This window comes from Perissodus microlepis, chromosome 10 (genome assembly GCF_051167445.1).
Source record: "Perissodus microlepis isolate ML-2025 ecotype Zambia chromosome 10, ASM5116744v1, whole genome shotgun sequence".
Lineage (NCBI taxonomy): Eukaryota > Metazoa > Chordata > Actinopteri > Cichliformes > Cichlidae > Perissodus > Perissodus microlepis.
In genome coordinates this window covers 28,419,242-28,442,680 of record NC_140470.1, presented here as the reverse complement: position 1 = coordinate 28,442,680, position 23,439 = coordinate 28,419,242, and the positions used below count along the sequence as shown (strand labels likewise).

The 23,439-nt window shown below is 40.7% G+C and overlaps 1 protein-coding gene across 3 annotated transcripts in view; it reads left to right on the top strand.

Annotated features, from left to right (window-relative positions):
• tmem132e (transmembrane protein 132E) overlaps nucleotides 1–23,439 on the top strand; it is a 426,449-nt gene that overhangs the window by 272,951 nt on the left and 130,059 nt on the right. For 2 of the 3 annotated variants that reach the window (XM_084940922.1, XM_084940923.1), the window contains one exon: nucleotides 18,479–19,436. In XM_084940922.1, the coding sequence (XP_084797048.1) occupies nucleotides 18,479–19,436 (958 nt within the window). Of the gene's footprint in view, nucleotides 1–17,058; nucleotides 17,795–18,478; nucleotides 19,437–23,439 lie in introns of those variants that run through there. The other variant, XM_084940921.1, reaches the window with a different exon arrangement.

Below are 23,439 nucleotides of genomic sequence, written 5' to 3'. Positions count from 1 at the left end.
TGTAGTGGCTATATTAATTAAAGTTCTCTCTTTCTCTTATATTTCATATAACCACACTACGGACAGACAAGCGCCTGTTTTTATGCGTTGTGGTTAGCAACAACGACGGTAAAACCATCACGTGTCCGCTTGTTTATTTTCCACATAAACCTTTCACAATAAAGCTCAAGATCCTCTTGAGACTTTTCAAAATAAACTGAATCGCGTGAAAGAGTATGCAGAGTGTTTACCGATGAGAAGTAAAAAAGAGCCGTCAGGTGCTAAAAAATAAACCTTAGACTCAAACGTTAGAACAGGCTTTTCCCTGCAGCACGTCGCAAAGAAAACAGCGGCCGTTACAACCTATGTCTAAAAATGTGTAGTTTCGTGCGTCGGTAAAACACTCGACTCCAGATACACGACGCCCAGCTGGAAACACTTCAGCTACCTGAGATTCACACAATTTACAGAATATGTTAAATTTTTGTGATTTATATCGTTATCGGACGATAGATGTTTTATATCGGGATATGAGATTTTGGTCATATCGCACAGCCCTAGCTTGTATGGCTGCTCACAGTGCAAATGGATGATAATGGCCAAAAGCGTACTACAAAACCAACCCAAGAGTTTCTCAAGGCAAGTGATATTCTTCAAATCAGTCAAATGATCTTAACGCAACTGGGCAAGTTTCTAAATTTCAGCCAGTCATTAATTACAAAGTCTTTCCATCCTAGTACTGAAAGTGTTACACTGAAAATGATGTTAGGACGTGGGAAAAGAGGACCACGTATAAAAATGGCCTTTGGTAAACCCCTTAAATTAAAGCTGAACGTTTGCACTTTGAAATCTGCTGTGATGGATGGAGACATCGATGCAACACAGATTAGCAGCAGAACGTATATTATGTCCAAACAGTTACTGATCTAACTCAGATACTGACTCTTGGTATCAGAACCGTCTGTGTATAGACGACTGCTGGTGCAGTCTCTATTGTATTCATAGTACTTACATCATATTATAGTATTTTCAGTAAGTGGAGTTGCTACAACATTTTAACTTGCAAATATTTAGTTTTAGATAGTCCTTAAGGCGTGTCATCATTACAGTTCTTGCAATTGCTATTTAATTGTTTAGAATTCTTCAAAGATGCTTTACTTTCTTGCTCTTTGCCAGTGTTTTATCAAAGTAGCAGATGTGATTTGTGTTGGTCTTCTTAGCCTCCAGTCTCTTCTCTTAATGACTAAACATTTGTGTTACAAATTCTTTAATCTACCACCACAGAGAAGAGACTGCACTACTTTGCCGCTATGAAGCTCTTGCACCCTAGGCCACTGCTTGTCCAAGTGCAGCAAGTGTTTCTTCTCAACATCCCTTTTTCTAGTTTGTTGTTATGGTGATTTGGGAGAGAGTTGTGTAACCCATCACCATAGTAACATAAGTAAAAGCTGCGTGCTTGTGTGACAGTGATATGAAGGAAATCTGAAACAAAGATATCCTTTTCTCCTTCCCTCAAGCACCGAGGCTCTTCATTCAGAAGGCTTTGGGGGTGGCCATGACACTATGAAGGCCTGCCATACAATAGACCTCTGCAACAATAGACCAAAGGCTGCTGCTGCTGTTGTTGTTGTGTTTTTTATTTGAAATCCATTGCAAGCAGTGAATGAGCTGTGAAACCAAGATGTCATGTGTGTATCCTGTGAGGGGGAAATAGCAGTGTTGATTTAGTTAGAGCCTCTTGACCCAAAAATAAAGGATATTTGATATCATGCGAATATATTTTACACTAGAGGCTCTACTGAGGTGTCTTTGTACCCTTTGAACAAATATGTGGGCATGAATGGAAACGGACATTTGTGGCTGTATCAAAAAGGTCTGCTAAAATAGGAGAATTGCTATCTGACCATATGTCATCTTGACTGCATCTTAAACTAATCTTAAAATTGTGGCCTTTAGGGATTAAGTCAGCTGTACCCACGTCTCCGCTCATTTCCACTGTCTCCGTGTTTACTGTCAGTCTTTTCCCAAGTATGATAGCAGATAATGGATAAGAGAATGTGGCAGTCACATCTGGCATGTTGTAGACTCTGTCATTTAACCCCTTAATACCTGGTATATCATAATTAATAATGAGTTTCTGTGAGATTTTGACACCTCCACATCATCAGTGGGATTTTTATTCCCCGCTCAAAAACATAAATAAATTGCACAATTTATTTTTAACCAGTAAATTACAAAAAATAAAGGAAATATCCTCCTAAGACCCGAACTCTTTCATGGCATGCACTTTTAATTTCTCTTTGCTATTTTGGCCTGATTGGGACCTGATTAAGTTATGGGTTTGTGTCCCACTTATTTTATTTCTCTTTGTTTGAACTTACCCACTTTGATTTTCACCTCCCTCACTGCTTGGTTTAGGATGAGACTGGTTTGTTTGTCCAGTGTCTTTAAGTAATGCCAAGAGGTCCGTGTGTGACGAGCTGAAAGGAGGCCTCTCCCACTGGCACTAATGGCAGCTTGTGCATTTCTGCTTAGGCCAATCACCCAGTCACATGGTTTATACACACTGAGGATAATTGCATTCATTTGAAAAGCATAACTAACAAACTTGCAGGATTCGTCTGCTAGTCGTGGCAACTCGTCTCCTTCTTGTTGCCATTCAAAAACAAGTATTTACATAAATGCAGCACAAAATACAAAAATGGACTCTAAAGTTCAAGTGAAGCAAGAAAAAAAAAGATTTTAAATCGGTGTATTCGACAGTTACTATTTCTATAACCTAAGTTCCCCTGTTAAAAAGGTCATTTGAATGTTTCTCTCACAATGAACCTGAAATGGCCTTGAGCTAAAATGCAGAGTGCATCTGTGTGAGCAGAGCTTAAAAGAGTGGGAAGAGAAGCCGCAAGGGCTTCCAAACAAAAATATTTTGCCAACAAAAAAATGAAATACGGCTTTCAAAACCAGTGGAAGCACGAGCAATACATACCTTCAGGTAAGAGTTAGAGGTAAAACCCAAATGGAAGATCCCAAGGACTCTCCCTCTCCATCTTCCTTTCAAAGCAAGCACTCTGGAGGGGCCTCAAGCAAGAAGCCAAAATGATTGCAGTCACACTTGCTGCCTCTCAGGTGTAAAGCAGGATGTGGTTTAAACTATTCCGGCTCGCTAATAGCTTTCTTGAACAAACAAAGGTTTCAGAAATGTTAATACCATGACTAAATGAAATGCATACCAGCAAAGGGATGAAGAGTATCCCCACCGGCAATGAAATTTAATGATCAGAGGCAGGGAAATCAAAAGCAGGGGAGGAAATATCCACCCCGATGTTGCCTTACAGCCCGTTGGCAAATAACATGCATGTCTGCAAACCAATCTCATTTCCTCATCGCAGCTTTTCCCGAGGAGCCAAAACGAGGTCTCATTTTCATTTTGCCATTGGAGGAAAAAAAAGGGATGACGAGATAATCAGACAAAGCTTTGGAAGGTTTAGCTGATCGCCCATAAATTAAAGGTCATTTATACTAAAAATTGAATGCAACAGTTGTGTGACCTCATCATTGCAACCTAATTAATCCACAAAGGCACGAATGTCAAACAAATTAGGTCTGAAATCAATTTACCAAATGGATCCTCCAGAATCCAGCAGGCATGTCTGGTCAACGTTTGACAAGGTTATCGTTTTCCTAATTTATTTATTTTTTACTTTTCATTTGATATCCATGAGCGCTAAATTATTCAAATTCAAAGCTGCTCTTAATCATCCAAGAAACAAGAACAAAGTGAAGGGAATGAAACGCATCTGTCAGTGGATCTTTCCAAAAGCAAAGGTCATCTCGCCAACGTGGTCAGCACTTATTTTTCCCCCCTGATAATTAAGCGCTCTTTTGTGATTGGAGAGGGACCTTTTTGTAGGGGTGTAGCTGTGTGTGGCAGAGGAGCAAGCCACTGAGCTGTCCTTCACAGAAAATTAGTTTAACTACCTGAAAAATAATTCCATCAGATCACCGGCAGTGCAAGGAGCAGGCGAATGTTCCAATTATAAGCGAGGTGCTTTTTTCATATATTTGCTATGAGACGTTTAAATGTACGTCTCACAGCTTTAGCGGTGACCCTTAAATAACATTCAAAGATACTTCAGGGTTATTAAAGTTTGCATTCCAAGTCTTAAAAACGAGCAAATATGGTTACATAAAATGACACCGACAGATGGGAAAGAAACACAAGTAGTCAAACATAAACAAAAACTCAGGTTAGGCATAAGGTATTAGGTTTATTGAACGTATTGAAAAACAAACAAAAAGACAAACTTTAAAAATATTACTTAATCTGCAAAAACATCCATCACACTTTCAGAGAAATTCTTTGATCTAATATCTTTGCCATGTTTGTGCTGACGAATGCTAACAGGCAGCTCAGACTGCGGTTGATATATTCTGGCTAAACTGTTGACTTGTTTCCAGTTTATCTGACAGCGTATGATTTTTTTTAGTCCCATCAGACGTTGCGTCTCAGCTGTCACTTTGAATGCCAACTGAGATGGAAGTATAACAGATAAAACTGACAACCAAGATAAGACGTGTATTTTCATGATGATTAACTATTCTTTAGGTTTGTGGTTGTTCTGGTCTGCATTCTTCTCAGGTTTCAGAACAGTAGTTTTATTAGATTATTATCTGAAATAAATTAAGGATAATGACCGATTTATATTGTATGTTTTGTTAGAACAAAGCCAACGACTCCTGTTAAAACCGTCTGTATTAATCCTTAAAGTTTTGTAACCACTGTGTTAGTAAATGTGGCTACACTCTACAGCAGGGGTGGGCAACTCCAGGCCTGAAGCGACGGTGTCCTGCAGGTTTTAGATATCACCCTGGGTCAACACACCTGAATCACATAATTAGTTCATTCTCAGGCCTCAGGAGAACTTCAGGACATGCTGAGGAGGTAATTTAGCCATTTAAATCAGCCGTGTTGGATAAAGGACACATCTAAAACCTGCAGGACACCGGCCCTCGAGGCCTGGAGTTGCCCACCCCTGGTCTACAGTAATACTGCTACTCAAATGCGTGTGTCAGCACCTCTATGAAACCAGAGGGTTTTTTTTTTTTTTACCGTTTTCTGTTCTGGAGTATTCAGGTGTGTGTTGACACAATGCCACAATCTTTCCAGGAGGACCCAGTGAATTCACCCAGTGGTCAGACCATGAAATGCTCAGAAAAACTGCAAAAAACCCAAGTGCCTCAAACTCTACGGGCCTCATTTAGCATGTTAAGGTTCATGAGAATACACTTAGAAAAACACTAAACAAGTGTGGGTGGTTTGGAAGAGTTTCCAGACAGAGCTCTGTGCTCTCTAAGAACATGACAGCACAACTTAGGTTTGCAAAGCTGCATCTAAAGAATCCACAAGACTTCTGGAATCATTTCCTTTGTTCTTCCACCAGAGAGACCAAAGTCTAGATGTTTGGCCACATTTAGAGAAGAGCAAGCAGAACCTGTGAAACGGCTCATACCAACTGTGAAGCACGGTGATGGAGGGGTGATTATTTGTGCTTGTTTTGCAGTCACTTAGTCGACCATGAATTCCACTATATACCAAAGTATTCTGAGTCAAAATTGAAGTGCTCTCTCCAAGTGCTAACGCTTGGCTGAAACTGGGTCATGCAACAGAACAATGATCACAAGCACAGCAGGATATCTACAACAGAATGGCTGAAAAAAAAGAAGATGGTGCAGTGGCCCAGTCAAGCTGCAACCCCAACCTGACTGAAATGCTGCGGTGGGACCTTACAAGAGCTGTGCATAATGGAATGCCTGCAAAGCAACCAGCAAAGAAGAGTAAGATAATTCCTCCACAGTCATATAGTGAACTGATATTCCTTGAAAACAATCACTTCATATTATTGCTGCTCAAGGTGTTGTTTAAGCAACTGAATCATGGGGTGTACTTAATTTTTAACAAGACCACACAGAGTCGAGTGTAAACTTTTGTTTGCATGTGACTAGATAGATAGATAGATAGCATAAAACATGGGAGAAACTAAGCCAATTTGAAGTGCCTTAAACCTGCATTCTATCTGAAGGCCATCAGATGGTGATAGCTGTGGTCGCAAAGACTTTCAGCCAATGAGCATGCAGTTTAACAGTCAGACCCACCCTTCCTTCCTTGCTACCAAGATGGCGACAGCAGAAACGCTGAGTGTGCTTTTCATGGCCAGTCTTTTTTTTCTTTTTTTAATTTCTTCTTTAAAATGAATGTTGCTTGCATTTAATCTTTCCATGACATATAAGTGGCTAACACCAGAAGGGTGAAAACAAATATGGTAGTTAAAAGTATCTTTCTTCTAGTGGTGGATCCTGTTACAATGTGCAGCCAAGCTTTATTATCCCCAAAGGGCTGCAATTAGAGCTGTGCTGCTGAATCTGGTAAAATACATTGAAAGACCGCCAATGTATAGCCTCCAAATCAGCATAATGTAACATTAATTAGACTCACTGTGATTACACTGAAAGTCTGAAAGGCTTTGCCAGGGAGTAGGATGAAATCGGAGATACAGAGCTGAGACGTTTTGAAGAAGCATCCGTCAACAGAAAGCGAACTTTGCTCTGGGATTGATATGCCAAATAATATGAGGGGAGTCTTGTCTCGGCGAATTGCATGCCTCAGCGTAGTAGTGTCACTCCTCGGGGCTTAGCCATTGACATATCGGTCAAAGTGATGCCATAAGATGGAGGTATACTCAGTAAAATGCAGGTCACGCTCTCTTTTTTATGGCTGCAACTTGATATATTTTCTTTCATTCAAATCATTTAGGACCTTTTCCCATTCTTTTATGTTTATAGATATGTAGCTTATTTCAGAAGCTGGGCCTGCTCATTTAAAAATATGTCATCGTTTTAGATTAAAATGTCTATAATACTCCATAAAGAAAAAAAAAGATGGAGGTTTATTGACCACCATGGGGAAATTAGGCTGTTGCATCTGCAGGACAGGATTCTGCAGGAGAGTAAAAATAAGCAACAAAATAGTAAAAACATTGAAAAAAAATATACATTAATTGAACTATAAATAATTAACTTGCATAGATGCTAAACCTCTAGATGTGTTGATATATGGGATATAGAGGAATGCAGACTATCATAGCAACAAAAGCACATTGTGATCTGTATCTTCACAGTAACTGATTTGAGATAAAACTAGCAGGAAAATGTTGAATGGAATGCATCAAATAACAGAGTAAATCCATTTGCACAATTCCTTTTGTGGAGGAAATCCATTTGTAACAGCTGCTGTATAATATTATGAGTCTCAGCTTACCTCACACAGAGTATCCCCCATGGGAAACCCTGTTGTCTAGAGCCATATAGATTGCGTCAGCCTTGGATCGTATTGAGGCACATGCCGTGAGGCATTTGCATCCTTTCATCAATACACTACTAATGCATGCAGTGGTTGTGCCTACGAGGCCCCATTTGGCGGCGGGGAAACAGAAGGCTGGGGCCATGTTGGAAGCTGCAGTGAAACAAGGTTCACACTTTCCGCACATAGTAAACATCTGCAGCTTCATGGGTCAGCTCTAGTGCGTGAATCTGGTTGGAGGGCACCACTTTGCCCTCAGCCTCTGTTTTCCTCTCAACTTTTCACACAGATGTTGCGCTTCGCCATACTTGCCGAGGTTGCTGCCGAGTCCCACGCCAGCTGAATTTGAATTTAAAAGCTTCCTTTTTACACTGTTTGGCTTCCCTAATGTATTCAGAAAACAGTGTGAGTGTCAAGATAAGCACGCCTAGAACAGAGACCACCACCAGTACTGAGGAGAAACACGAAGCAGACAAGAAAGCAAAGCAAGAAGAGATCAAACAAGAACTCAAGCTATATGATGTTTGGAATCTGTGCATTTCTGAAGTTCTTGCATGACTGATTTGAATTTTTAATTGGTTACACAAAAACTGTGATAAACTGAATAGAGTTTCAGATTTTTGTGTATTATTCACTCTATTTTGGTTGCCTAGTCGGATATTTGTTTCTTATAGCTGTAACTTGCGGCCGTTTCATGATGGAAGCTTGCTGGCCAGTTGATGTGCAGATAATAATATCTCTCTTGCTTTGCATGCTTCTTTGTTACCTGCCATTGCACCATCCAAACTGATGCTGAAACTCAGAGGTCTTGGTCTGAGCATCTTTTTAACTAGCAATCTGACTTCCTGATAGACAGAAACCAGACCGTGAGGAATAGGAATAAAATAATACTCACGGTGGGGTTTTTTGCTGTGATGAGAGGACCTTAACAACAGAAATTCCTTATTTCATCAGTGCATCTTCTGTTGAAAATTGTGGACAGTGTTAGATTTCTTTGTTTAAAACTCTCACATTCCTCAAGAATGCAGAGCACAGCAGAGATCATCTTTGAGGCATTTCAAGATTTCTGGCAGGAGTACCAAACTCTTGTGAACTTTTATTGCAGTGCCGTTGAGAGTGTCACGACTAGCTGTCACACCGTGGTTTGGCAATCTAACTGCTCAGCGTGAGAGACTGCTTCAAACTATGGTTAAAAAAAATTTCAATGGAAACCCCCCAAAAATCATGACCCCCTCCTTCCAAAATAATAATGAATTGAAAAAAAGAAGTGTCTAACCTCTCATCCATTATCTCATTACTGGTTTTCCATCCACAGTCAGCCAGGTCCCTGAACAGATTAGTCACTGTATTCAATTTAGTTGCAAAGTCATTACGATGTGAGCTACTGTATGTTGAGCTGTATCATGTTACATTGGTTTGAATTTTTCAATTATCCTTTGACTGAAAAAAACCCCAACAACTTAACAGGTATCGGGGGGGAACCCTAATACGGCACTGAATTATAGTCAACGTCATGGATATTGTAACAAATGTGTCCTAACAGATTGTCATACAGCACTGAAATGAACATAAATCAGCTGCAGTCCAGAACAACAGAAATGGACTTTAGAGCACGTCGAGTCAGGTGGACCAAAATATAGCTACACAGTGTGTTTTTAAGGTGCTACAGAGGCGGGTGTGAAAGGATAACAAAATGCCCGTGGCTAGCTAAAAGCATTCGATTTAACTTTCTCAGAGCACCCTGTGTCATGGATTCTGTTGGAGAGCTTATGCTAGCTTTGTGTTAACGAGCCACTAATGTTGCAAGCATTCATACTTTGACATCTCTGAGTTATTTACATTCTACTGTAATCCAACAGTGCAGGTCGCTGCAATAGCTCATGTTATTTATATTGCAATTCATAATATTCAGTAACTTGCAAATAAAAAATAAAATCAAAATTATCATGGATCACACTGAGAGAGTGATAATTGACTGTAAATCATGTTTGAAGTTCTCATATAAACCACTGCAACATTATATAAAATTGAAGACATTTTAAATTAAAAGTTACTAAATAGGGTTACTAGTTGCTAAATTGTCCCCTCACAGTTCCATACACATCGTACATGATATACGTGAGCTTCCATACATGGAGATATGGGGAAACGCATACAAAGCAAACATTAATCCAGTTTATATGGTACAATTATAAGGGGTTCAGAGGTTGTTTGAAATTAGAGACAAACGTTGACCTCAGAGGTTTGTGTGAAGGAACAAGAGTTAAGACAAAAGTATAGAAAAAAATGTGTGTCGGGGGGGTTAAGTTGTGGCGTCACTGTGATGAGGATTTAACATTGTGTCATTGACTGTGTGCATTTTAAAATGTTCAGAAATCAGGTGGTAAACAAATATCAAAAGAGGGAATGATTACCATTGTTTTTGAAGCATTTGCTTTTGTCCTAATTTAATGATTATTTTCAATAATGTCTCTCGTTTGTTTTAGTGAAACATCTTCAGCAAAGTGTTACCGTAGCTTGGTTGGCATTTGGAATATATAAATGCCAATGCCTAAATATATACAAAGTGTCAGTGTAATAAACGTAAGCTTTAGCCTACACCGGTTCAGTCAGTAATTTGGATTCTGCACATTGAATTCATTCTTTAACCTTTTTTTCTAATTAATTTCTTACTTTGTTTGTTTGTTTGTTTTTTTTGTTTTATTTTATTTCTTGCTAACTTTATTCTAGTAAGTTCTTGGAGTTAGCTGAGGGAACGTACCCATAGCTTTCTGCATCATCCACATCCACTTTAACATGAGCTACATTCTGTTAACATGCCTTCGCTTAACACATTAACGTAGTTGTGTCTTTAAAATACTTATTTTGTTTGTTAGTTTGCACATGGAATATTATGTGCTCTAAAAATTCTGCAAAGCCTCACATCATCACTGATAGATATTGCTTTTACTCTGGCACAACATACGCTAGTACTCGTCATCAAAACAAGCAACAAGTAACAAAACCATGTGGGTTATGGTATTTTATTTTTTTTAAGACAAAATGTATCATCTGTTACTCTGCAATTAAACCTCAGCATTTGACTAATTGGTTAGTAAATATTTGATGTCGAACAGTTGTATCTGCTCTGCTCAGCAGGGAGAGTGACACGACTAAATGATTCTTAGCAGCACCACATCGTATCTCAGCTTAGTTGTTACTTTATCCAAACAGCCTCCTGGACCGTGAGGGTGACTCGTAATATAAATTATGGATAATTTTATGGGTGCGTATAAAAGATCCATGATGAAATGCTCTATTTTCAACTGATGGTGTCACAGTAGTTACATGTTCTTCGTTTTTAATCTGCAAATTAGGCCTCATTAAATCTGCACTATGCATTTCATTTGGAAACACACTGCTCTTATCAGCCAAGATTACTGAGACACTAACAGATCAAATATTCCATCTTTACTGTCCCTTTAGTTTCATCACATTGAAGCTTGTGCTTTATTACTTATCTAAAGGAAAGGATTGAACTAGTGATAAAACTAGATCCCACAGCCAAAGTTAAAAACTCAGAACTGCTAATTAGACTTTTCATCAGTTGATGTGCAAAGCCAATAACGTCAGAGTAAAGTGGCTTGGTATAACGGTGTGAGGTGCAGTAAACAGTGCAGTGGGATAAAGTGTTGTGTGTGTTAAATGTTGCGAGTTTGCAGAGTTGTTATAAACTGTTGACAGATGTGTTGCTTTATAAAGAGTTATTGCATAAGGTCTGAAAGATTTCCGGTATCCTGCATCTGTCTGTTAGAGAAAGTGCTAAGCTGCCCGTCCAGGAAGTGATGCAGAGGGTGCTCAGGATGATCTGTGTTGGATAACAGTTTGTTCAGCCACCTCCTCTGCACCACAGCTTCAAGTTTTAACAGGCAGTCACAGAGCCGGCCTTGCCGATCGGTGTTTTCAGTCTGTTGGTGTCACCACCTCTGATGCTGCACCCCCAGCAGAGTGCAGACAGGCGGACTGTGCTTGCCTCAACTGGTGATTTCAGCTTCATTAGGAAATACAGCTCTTCTTGTATGCAGCTTTGATGCTGGACTCAACCTAAAAGCCTGCACGGGTTGTTGACGTGGCAGGCTGTGTACTGTAGCTTGTCCTCTACCATCTGAAGTTGATCGCAATCTCTCCGATCGTATTCACATTCAGAAGCAGATAATTAACCCACCTCGGGAGAAACGGGGGAGCAAAGGAATAAATTAGTCGAAGACAAATTGTTCCATCCTGGTTTGAGTATATCTGTAGACACACTGGAAAAGCAGAAGGTAAAATACGCAGAGTTGACAGAGCTGAGACTTAAATTTGATCAGTGAGACAAATTCCTGATGTTGAGCAGGCTCATTTATAAACCAGTCAAATTTTCATTGGATCTTACTGCTGTCTTAAAAGATGATTATCTGAGACAAATAAAGATCATTTTTTACAGATTTAATTGGGATCAGGCTTAGATGAGAGAGAAGGCTACACCTCGGGAGGTGACTGTAAGAAGCATAATAACATTTTGTGATGTTAAAAGAACTTGCTGGTGTTTGGTCTCAAGGAGAACTAGTATAGACTAAGAAGAGAACATTCCTCTGGGTTAGCCAATCAAACGTGAGAGCAAATGCCACATGTAGTGTGATGTCGGCAGCCTGGCATTTAATCTGAATGCAGAACATAGAGGACCAGCATGAGGAGGTTGACTTTAAAAAAAGAGTATAAGGGCATCATATTGAAATTAAAAACCTGTTTGCCAAGAGCAGTAATTAAAGTACCTGTAAATGTACTTATATTATTACTCTTAATATTATTCACTGCATTCATCGTGACATCTGCAGTAGCGAAAGGTCTGAAGGTTTGAAATGGATAAAAGAGCGTTTTGAAAGCTACTTCCTGGCTGTTTGAAGATTGATTTCGAAGAGATGTAGATTTCAATCCATTTCCTGGCAGTCGATAGATTTTTGTTGGGATTGTTTGTGTTTTCTGTGGAGTTGGCAGCATTGTAGCCTATTTATCTTTTCAAATCTCTGCCCATAATGCACAACGTCCTCACCCATAACTGTGATAAATGAGAAAAAGCTCAAATAAAACCGTTCGACCAAACTGCTCCTCTACGGTACATTTTCATTTTTCACTGTGCTACTGGTGGACATTTGATGTTTTAACCCCCGTGGAGCCAAATAGCATGCGCGCTGCAGCGTGGGCCATAACTGACCTTCATAACCATGCTTCTGTTTCATTTCAGTGTCGGCGGCACATGATGTGATTACTGACATGGCCATTCACATCTTAGAGTAGTTTTAATCTGATGGAAATATGATAGGCATGTGTGCACGCCTCGGGGAACATGTAACACAGTGAAATATATGACAAACAGCCCGTAGAATGACTGATTTACTCGGCTTTACTTTAAATCACCAGAGTGATCTGACTTCATGCAAACGCTCAGACAGAGCAAACCTTCCCCAGCGAGATTGAAGCATGAATGTGATTTCCGTATGCATATAGATGAAATCTGGTGAAATATGAAGCCACACACACTTCGAGTGTGTTCGATATAATCTGGCTGCAGTCCTTTGGTAAAGGTTATCTGAATCTGACTGAGATGGAAATAGACATTCCTCAGAGAGGGGCAAAAATAGGACTAACACTACGAGTGTTTCAAGTGCTAATACAGCCTTCAATCTCCCGGCTAGCACATCTTTTCATCTGCACTTTAGGTTGCATTCATTGCTAAATGAATGGTAACGCGAACCATTTTACATTACGGGACGTTTGCGTGGAAGTTTTAGCAGAAATTGAGTTTTTAAGAGCAACTGCAAACTGAAATGTGATGCAGACTGTGGAGCATTGCTCAAGTCTTATAGCTGAGTGAGTTGAAAGGTATTATTTCACCAATCCAAATAACAGCAGTACAGTAAGGCTCACAGCTGAGTAAAAGAAGGGAGGGAACGAGGGTTAAAATGAAGATCGATAGGGAAACCCTTCGAGCTGGAACATTAGTAATGCTGTAAGGATGCTCCATCTCTCTCTAATCCTTCTCAATAATTTCTCCCGACCTTTTACTTGAAGAGACATTTATGCACTTCTCTCTCTCAAGATCAAATGTCTGCCCTCCTCATAACGTTGTCGCTGTGTATTTCCCCTTGACTTGGCTGACTGCTTTTATGTTTGACAGCTTTTGTATGGGCAGCGGGAAACACAGTTAAGTGTTTTATTTATCTACAGAATGGGGCTTTTTTTTTTTTCGCTTTAGTCAGCTCTTCAGGAAATGAAACACTGGCACGAAACACACTTTCATATTCTGCATACCTACAGTATGCAGCACACCTGGCTGAAGTGGAGGAGGCAGTTGTGTTTGAGTGGATTAGGCTGAAAAGGTTTTGTTTGTGCAACAACAACATACGCTGAGGAATATACAGTATGCACTGCTTTTTTTTTTGTATTCAAGATATTTTGCTTCACAGATTTTTTTCACCACCACGAGCTATGCCTAAGGCTCTGTTCAATCCAGTGAATTTAGCTTTAGTAGCTAAAAGGCTAAAGCTCTTTCGTCTTGTGAGATTAGTGACAAAATTGCTTTCCTGCGTTAGCTTCTGGGGGAAATACAAAACATTTGGGGATTTTTCAAAGTTAATCTTAAACACCAAAAAGTTTATTTTTGATCAACCCATCCGGCAGGATGAATCAGCAGTATTGTCACTAGAATCATTGCCTATTTTTCCCCTCAATCATGTGTCGGCGCAAATTGTTAGTGATATGACAAAGTAAAACAGTCCGTCTCGCCCTGCCCTGAAATGGCTGTTTTTTATTAATTGACGTAAGACAAAATATTCTGACAGATAAAAACAAAAAAAAAAATTACCCTTTACTAGAAACCCACTCATTCCCCAGATACTCACACACACATTGAGCAGATGTTTCACTTAATGGGAGAACAACAGGAAGAAAATTCAATTCAATTTGGCCCGGGGTCTGATAGGACATCAAGTGATAGAGGAAAGCGATAGGGTTTCACATCGGAAGCCCATCTGTGTCCGTGCTTCCCTTCAAACCCACCTGCCCTGTGATGTTGTTAGGCTGAAATGAGACAAGCACACCCTGATGCATCATAGGCTGTAATCACCTTCTTAACTGAAACCATAGGGTTCGGAGTTGAGAGCAAGGGCCAAAGATTTGTTTTGCTTAATGGCATTTGGTCCTTGTGTTGCAATTGTGCAGTTTCATTGCATTTTAAGGAGATTATAAGGCTTCTGGGCAGTATTCAGGTGACCTTCAGGTCTAATATGAAAGTATCAACATGTCAGGGAGGGTTCACGGTGCTTAGGAGCTTGCCAGAGGCTACAATCCATTGTGCCTTTGGTTTTCCAAAGGCACCATACAACAGTTAAAAAATGTTACAATTTTAAGAGAAAAATAATTTTTAATTTAATGTTAGCAGCACATCTCAAAGAAGTTAAGATGGAAAAACTGGAAAAGAAAGCGGTGCTAAAAAGAAACCGCTGCAGGAACATTTTGCTTATAATTATCTTAATTACATGCAAAAACAGGTCCGTAACATGATTGGGTTTAAAAACAAAAGCATCTAACAAAGGCAGAGTTTATCAATGTGCAGATCTTCACCAATCTGCAAACTACAAATTTTGAAAGAGTTACAGAGTATTGTTCCTCAAAGTTTTTAATATCTCATCATGTACAGTACGCAATATCATCAGAAGATTGAGAGAATCTGTAGAAATCTCTGTGTGCAAGGGACAAGCCCAAAAATCAATATAAGGTGCCCGTGATCTTCAGGCCCTGCAGGCAGCACTGCATTAAAAACAGGCATGATGCATGTCTGTGATGGAAACCAGTGCATGGGCTCAGAAACACTTCCAGAAATCACAGATTACTGTGCCATCCACAAATGCAGGTTAAAGCTCTGCATGCAGAAACATAAGACCTGTGAACATGATCCACTCAGTCAAAACTCGCATTTCTTTTTGGAAAACATGGGGGGAGGAGAGGGACCGTTCGGCTCTGCATCTCTGATGGTATGTGGGTGCATTACTCTATAAAACACAGTTTTAAAGGTAGTCGGTGTGAAAATCGATGCTTTCCCAGCAGATGAAGTGAAAATGGGACTTTCCCTGTACAGAGATGGTGGTCCAAAGAAAGTTGTTATTAAAATTTTGAAAGAAAATTGGTTGGGGAAATCCCCCAAATTTGATAAAACCATCAATTTTTGCTCATTTTAAAATGTTAGAGGTAATATCAGAAACACCAAAGACTTGCATCTAACAGCCAAAGCTCAAGATCCAGTATCCCTGCTCTTTCTGACTTGAACCAACAGGTCGATCTGTGAGGATGCAAACCCTGTTGTTATTGGCTTACTCACACTCACAATGTAAGCAAGCTGTTGGAGTCACAGTTTTACCGTAAATGGGGATTTAAATGGGGAGAGGCCCTGCAGCCTCTCCCCATTTAAACGAACAGATGCTGGAGAGAGAAGCAGTCAGCAGCACCAAGTCGGAAGCAACCGACTTTAAAAGCTAAACATTAAAATGAAAAGCAAGCTGGAAACCAGTTTGTTTTAGGCTGTTTAGCCAGCAGCGGGTGCTTGTGGAGCACATGGAGACATATTTCTTTAAGTGCCTTGCTCAAGGCCACTTCAGCAGTAGTTTAAGATCCAGTGGAGAACGTTATGTATTAAAAGTCCCAGCAGGTCTGGGGATTCACGGATTCTCGGAGCTCTAGGCTCATGCTGCCTCAAGACATAGATGGAGCAAACTGGTGGGTAATGCTGTTCCAATATCTACTTACTTTTTAAATACAGCAATAAAATCATATAGAGCTTTAAACGGTGGAGAGGTAAAAACATACACTTTGATATTAAGGTTGGCAGGCAGACTAGGTGTGGATCCCCATACGTGAGGCGCATTTTATATTCCTTTCCTGAGGCCAGGATCAGTAGTAGAAGCTGACAATTTTAGTTTATCAGGTGACCTGGAAATATACAAAAATGTTGGCAGATCTCTGTGTTTGGACCCAGGACAACGCACAGATGGGACTCTAGCAGAGAAGCCCTTAAGAAAGTCTGCGGATTGCTGTGCGCATTTGTCTCTTTAAATGTTGATCAAGAGAAGAGCGGCTCAAAAAGTGAGACATGCATTCCTGTGAGGTAGAGACTAGACTTAGTCCCTAAGTAGCTTCTCTCATCATTATACTTCCTCCAGCCCTCTCTATGCTCATTTGTAAGTACGGGATGTTTCTCCGGCTGTGGCTTCATCTTTTGTTGCCCCACTGTTTGCCATTCAGTTTATGGAGCCCACACACACACACACACACATCCGTGGATCCTTCTCTCTTTTATTATGGGAATTCCAGGCACATGTGAGTGAAGCAGTGAGCCAGCCCAGATACCCCTCCCCCTCTTGCCGGTACCCCTTCATTTTCATGGATTTCTCATGGGGCTAAAGCAGACGAAAAGAGGGGGAGGAAGAGGGGGAGGAGAAGGAGGAGGAGAAGGGAAGCAGAGCTAGGCTAATTCATCAATAACCTTTACCTAATCCCTCCCTTTCCCGTTCTCCTTCTTACTCTCTCACTCTCTCTCTCTGCCTAGAGGCATTCAAGCAATACATCCATCCCCCACCACACACACACACACACACACACACACACACACACAGTCCTTATAGACACACTTGCATGCACTCACATAAGAGTCTGCCTGAACAAGTCCAGAGAGAGAGCATGAATCGAGCTGAAGAGTGTTTTTTCTTTCACCTCTGTATGTGTGTGTGGTGTAAGTCGAGTCCTCTGAGGGGCTGTGTGTCTTAGCTATGACCCGGAGCTAAAATGGTGATTATAGACTAGAGACTAGGTGTGGCGAGATGGGGCGGCGTCAGAGGCTTTGTCTATAGTTCCGTACAGCCCACCAACCGGGAGGAGGCTCTGCCTATCTATCAGAGTGTGTCCCGGAGCCATGCACAGTCTGAGATTGAAAGAGCTAAGAGCTGCTGTGTGGGGCTGAACCACTCTTAAACCAAGACCTAAGCCACAGGGAATTAGACAAGCACAAGTTCAAGAAGCTCGGTGGAACCTTTGTAGCCAGAACATGACCAAGTGAAGAACTGCGGGAGCAGATTGCTGTTTTTATTTTTATTTATTTTTTTATTCTTGAATTCAGGCTTCTTTTGCAACACACATGAAAAAGACTTTCTAAGGAGCTACCAAAAAAGAAGAGAAACTTCTGTGGACTACTTCCAAGTAACACAATTGTTTGAAGAGACTTTTCTGTTGGGGAGTTCTCAAAATATCCTCTTGATTCTGCCTTTTTTCCCACATTTAAAGGATGAAATCTCAATGATATAACCATTTGGAATATGGGACTTTTAATCTCTGATTTGGACCATGGTAACAGGCAGCTATGTTTCTGTGCTCAGCTCTGGTTGATTTTGATAAGTATGTCCCTCTTACTCTCTTTGTTATTTGTGATTTCAACCTAGATTAATTTTGCGGTGGCGTCTTGGGTGTTTTGTCAGGTATTCGCTCATTTCCAGGAACTTGAAGAGTTTTGAGTTTGGCTTGTTCACAGGTGTCGCTTCAGATTACTTGAATCCAAACACTCATGCAACATGTTTTGCCCGAGACAAAGATCACACGGGGTGCAGCTTCTTAATGTCGACATGTTTCAGTGTATAACCTTTGCTCCGGATGCTTGACAGTAACCAGTTATCATCTGATTAGTGTGTTTTGACCTCCTCCCCTTTTGCCCCCTCAGCTGACTCAGTAGACCACATTTGTGTCTCTTCCTAATTATACCATATATTCATTGACACACACACACACACACACACACACACACACACACACACACACACACACACACACACACACACACACACACACACACTCACCATATCTTCCCTTTTCCTGGTGTTTTCTTTCACTTACAGTTCATGAGTTTTACCTGTTTCACTTTGTTTGAAAGTAACTTTTAAATATTCTCCTTTTTGCTTGCTTGTGAAAGCACTTTGTACACTGTGATTTCGAAGGTGTTTCATAAATAATGTGCATTATTATTATTATAAAAATGGAAGCTGCATTTAAAAGTTAAATCTTTCCTTTCTCCTTTCTTTCTTGCAGCTCTTGCAGGTAAAATCTCTCCAACCAGCTCTGATGCCCTGAGTTCGTCAGCAATGACAGCCAGTCCTTTACCACCCAGTGTGTACCTTCCTGCCAACTTCAAAATGTCCAATGCACAACTGGCCTTCTTTTTGAGGGAGGCTCAGATCACAGGACAAACATTTGGCGGCAGTACCAAGAGCGGCAGTAGTCCCAGCAGTGGAAACCCATTGCAGCGCTCTGAGAGTTTTGTGGTTTTCCAGACAAAAGACCTCCCCGCCATCAACATAAGCTTCGGGCCTTTTGCCCAGGACCAGGCCCTGTCCAAGGAGTTGCTTCAGCCAGCTAGTCCTCTGGATATTCCCGGCCAACTGACAGTCAACTGGAAGGTTCGGGCCTTCATTGTCCAACCGCGGGTCTTCTCCAACAACCCCACAGTCCAGGTGTTTTTCTATATCGCCGGTCGTGACTGGGACGACTTCAAGGCTCAGGACAAGCTACCCTGCGTCCGTTTGCATGCCTTCCGGGATGTCCGTGAAATTAAAACCTCCTGCCGCATGAAAGGTAACCTGGCGCAGTGCTTGGCCCAACTGGAGCTTCCTCCGTCGTGGTTTAACACCAATGTAGCCCCTCTGGGCCGAAGGAAAGGCTCGAGTGACGGGCTCTTGGATGGGTTAAGTGAGACCCTCCAGGCTGAGCTATACTACACGCTACACGAGCCTAACCTGGAAGGGGAGTGCAGTAAGGGTTCAGGTCACGGTGGTGGTGCTTCCAGGGGAGAACCTCTGTCACAGCACCCCCTGCTGCGCATCGGAAGCATCAGCCTGTACCAGGCCAGTGAAGAGCAGCTGCTGGTGGACAAGCAGCTAGACAAGAACATGTTCCTCAGGCTGCCGGAGAAGCCCCTGAAGCCTGGAGAGATTCTCAAAATCTTCCTGTACCTGATGCCCAACTCTACTATTGACCAGTTCACCCTCAAGTAAGTGTCCTTTAAAATCTGTTCAGGTGCTCCGATGCTTTCAGACTCCTTGTTTTCATGCCGAATGTCACATTTATTGTGATGTTGACACATCTATATTCACAGCAGAGGCTCAATCAGCCTCCATGCAGTCATGCATATAAGATTTATTGATGAATAGATTATTTTCTTGCTTCCCGCTATATCTCAGCCAACAATTTCCTCCCTGTCATAAATTGACGTATTGTATGTCTCTTTATAATAACACTCGCACCGAATCATCTGTAATATGTCCAAGGTTTAGGCTTAGGGCAGCATGACTGTCTGTAAACAAAGCTACAGTGTGAATGCTGAGCACCAGTGGATAGGCTTAAAGGAAACGTAGGATTTACATGTCCAATAGAACACAATTACCACAGCGATGGATTCATTCATTACAGTCTTAATAACCAGCTTAATTCAAAGCAGCATTATTAGACGAATCTCGGAATCAATTGCATTCAATGACAGCATAAGATCACAGTGTACGCGGAAGTCGAACCAAAGTCATCTCATTCCAATCCTCACAATATTCTGTTTCAGGCTTCAAGCACAAGTTACATGACCATTTATGTTCATTTCAAGTCTAAAGAGACAAACGAGGATGTAAACACACATTTCATCCTTCTCATTAATTTCTTCTTCACTTAGCCAAATGATGTGCCAGCACTAATTAAAGTCAGGTAAGATAAAGGGAAGAAGAGAGGGTTAAGCAGCACTGTAAGATTCACCTTCAAAAATGGTGGCCTCCAGCCAAAGAGTTCTTTTTTTCTTTTTTTATGAATAATTTGCAGTGAACTGCTGCTCCGAGCAGTTTGTGTTTAAAGGCCAGGTAATAGTTGTAGCTGTGGAACACATACAGATTTGGCTTCTGCTATGGCATTTAATGCTCATATACTGTACCCATTCTACACGTCACTGCTGGGAATAAAACACTGACTAATATATAAATGGATGTTTAACCACGTTTTTGTGTCAGCGTGTATGTTAATGCAAATAATATTGTTTTATTATTGCAAATGGATTCTTAATGCCTTAATTTTATTAACATGTAAATGGTTGGAGGCAACATAAGGAAAAATATTTGGACGTGTAGATTTGTAACTTTTTGCTTCATTACAAGTGACCCCGTTCACATTTTCTGAGTGTCTTACATTGCCATTCAGACAATTACTGTTACAAAAACACATCTCTCATATAACTCAGTGGTTAGTGATGAGCATGTGTGATGGGACTAAATAGTTCATGACACAAGTGTCCCTCACTGCCTTCCTGTATTTGAGCTTTTCCACTCTCAGCTCTCTTAAAGTTTCTAAATTTCACCATTTGCCTGCAGGAAAAGTGGAGAGAGAGTGTGAGGCTTAGCAGGACTCTGGTCTCTGTAGCTCTTAGTTCTGCTCAGTTATCAGCAGAGTATCCAGGATTAGAGGATATATTATTATATGCATTTGACAGAGTCGGATTTTTTTGCACTTGTATGTATGAAGAACACCAGAAATGAACACAGGAACGTTAACGAAACACTAAAGATTAGTGAAACCTATATTAAACACGTTAAGGTAGCTATCTGCTTTTAATGAGCTATGATTAATTAAGCCTCAGTAACACAGTTACTTGTATAATTGTGGTTTTTTTCTACAGTAAAATGTTTTTTTTTGACTCAGTGTCAGTTGATGACATTTCTATAGTGAAAAGCAGTACTGTTATACTGGCAACAGTAATCCTTTAAAATCTTTTAAAAGGACAGAAACAGAAATTCCACCTGTATAAAATGTCTGATTAGGGTATGTTTATGATATCTGTATTTTTACCTAAATAAATTCAGTTAATGATCTACTTAATATCATTTTAGTGACCTTTACTTGGGGAAATATGCAAAAAGCAATTATAAAATCATTTCACTACAGGGATAAAAGTTAGAATAGCTGTAGTTGTGGAGCACACATGTATAAATGGCGGTAGCAGTAGCAAAAATACCACTGCCCACACACATTGTCCAATTTCTTTCTACCAGCTGATGTGATTTTTGAAACCTGCAGGAAGACATCTGATGAACCCAGTGATGCTAGCATATTTTTATAAAATGAACAGAATAGTTTAATTCTCAAATTGTGATTTAAGGCTTTGGAGCTGATGTTGGTTTCTATATCTGAAGATATGCTAACAGCTCTTCTTGTAGCCAGACAAAAATGAGCTATTTACTCATGAGTCCCACCTCCCCCCCAGGAATTCCAAGCATTTCTTTTCACACCATAAGAGCAACACTTACTCTCTTTAAGTTCCCCTCTCTTTAAAATGTATGATGCTAACTTCTACTGCTTTCATCTGGATTACGAAACAGTTTCATTAACAGTTTCAGAGAACTGACTAACTGTGGGACACCTTTCAGTCAAGATGTGGTGTAACAAAGCTGCAGTAAGACTAAATATGAGCCGAAGTTTTGTCATATCCCCTTGTCTCTTAAAACATTTAGCTGAGCGTGTTAACATCCATATACATCTGCAAGTCTTCGCAGCCTGACTCTGTGAGCCTAGCAGGGATGGAAATGAGGAGTGATAAAACAGAAGAGTTAAGAAGGCGACGAGGCCTGGAGAAGAAAGCCCAGCGTGAGCCTCGTGAGCGACTTGCCTCAATAGGGTGTGAATTCAAGAGTTGTGGAAGTGAACTGTCGAGTCTTCCCAGCACATCGAGGAAAATTATTAAAGATGCAATAAGGAGTGTCTTTAAAGATGAATCAGGAGGCCTCCTCTCCTGACTCTCCCTTAGCCACTCCATCGTTCCTTCCAATTATTCTCCTCTTCACTTGTCCAGCTTTGAAAGTCTTTGACTTGTTATTGCAAATGATGGCATGCCAGGCAGAGAGACGGGGCAGAGACGGGCCACTTGTGGAATCTTCCCTTGTTTTCCCGCGGCCGCAGCGGTGCTGTCAGAAACGTGCAATGTGTGTGTCGGCGTGAGTGTTTGTCATGCAGCAGGATAGGGAGTAGTGGTGTGTCAAATTTAGTTACCATGGCAATGCAATAATAGTATGTGTAGCCGTAATGTTGTCTAGCATGCCCCGGTGTGGGCTGACACTGCTTTTCTAGATTTGTTTGCTTTTCATTTCAAGTGTCGTTTAAAAATCGTATCTTCTCTTTTCGCCCGTAAATTGATAGTGGCATCATTTCTGTTATACACGACAGCGTTTCACAGATAGTGACTTATCCATCGCATTGTTTTGGAAAGGATCTTTATCATATACAGTACTAAAGTAATGTTTTTAGCAGCAAAACCTGCGTGACAATCACTAGTAAAATATTACAAAGCCCAAATGCCTTTAAAACTACACGAGAAAAACAACCAACAGGAAACCGTACAAACCCGACTCATTGAACTGTAAATGTGCTGTGATGTTACGTTGTGTTTAGAGTTTGAACAGTGACAAAGTTTAGCTAGAAATGGACAGCCGTGACTGAGAGTCCTGTAGCGAGATGCCAGTACTTTACTGTAATTTAACAGTGAGGTTTGCTACTGTGGATTTTTTTGGTGGTAAACAGTTTCGAGCACAACAGTGGTTCACTTGAGTTTTTCCACTTGTCCAATGGTGGAATTGACTGCATATAATGTGAAAGGTGTCATTTGTAGTAACTGGCCCACAAAGAAGCTGCAGCTTACAGACATAGCCCCTGTCCGCTCATTGTTTTGCATTTCTGGCTGACAAAAAGGCTCTTTTTACACTTTGCACGCGCCACAGAGAGTGGCTCTTAGCATAAAAGCTTTGTCTCCACCACACAGTAGACAGATAAAGTTGGTGAATAGCCTTGAATACAGTGGACCATTTCGTAGTTAAAGAGCCAGTCTTTTTCTCGGCAGTGAACACGTTCAATTAAACCACAAAATTTCCGTTAAAAATGACACAATGAGTAATTTCAATGAGCCAACTGCAGATTCCTCTGACAGATCATTGAAAACACTGGGAAAAGCTTGTGTGTTCTCATGGGCTTTT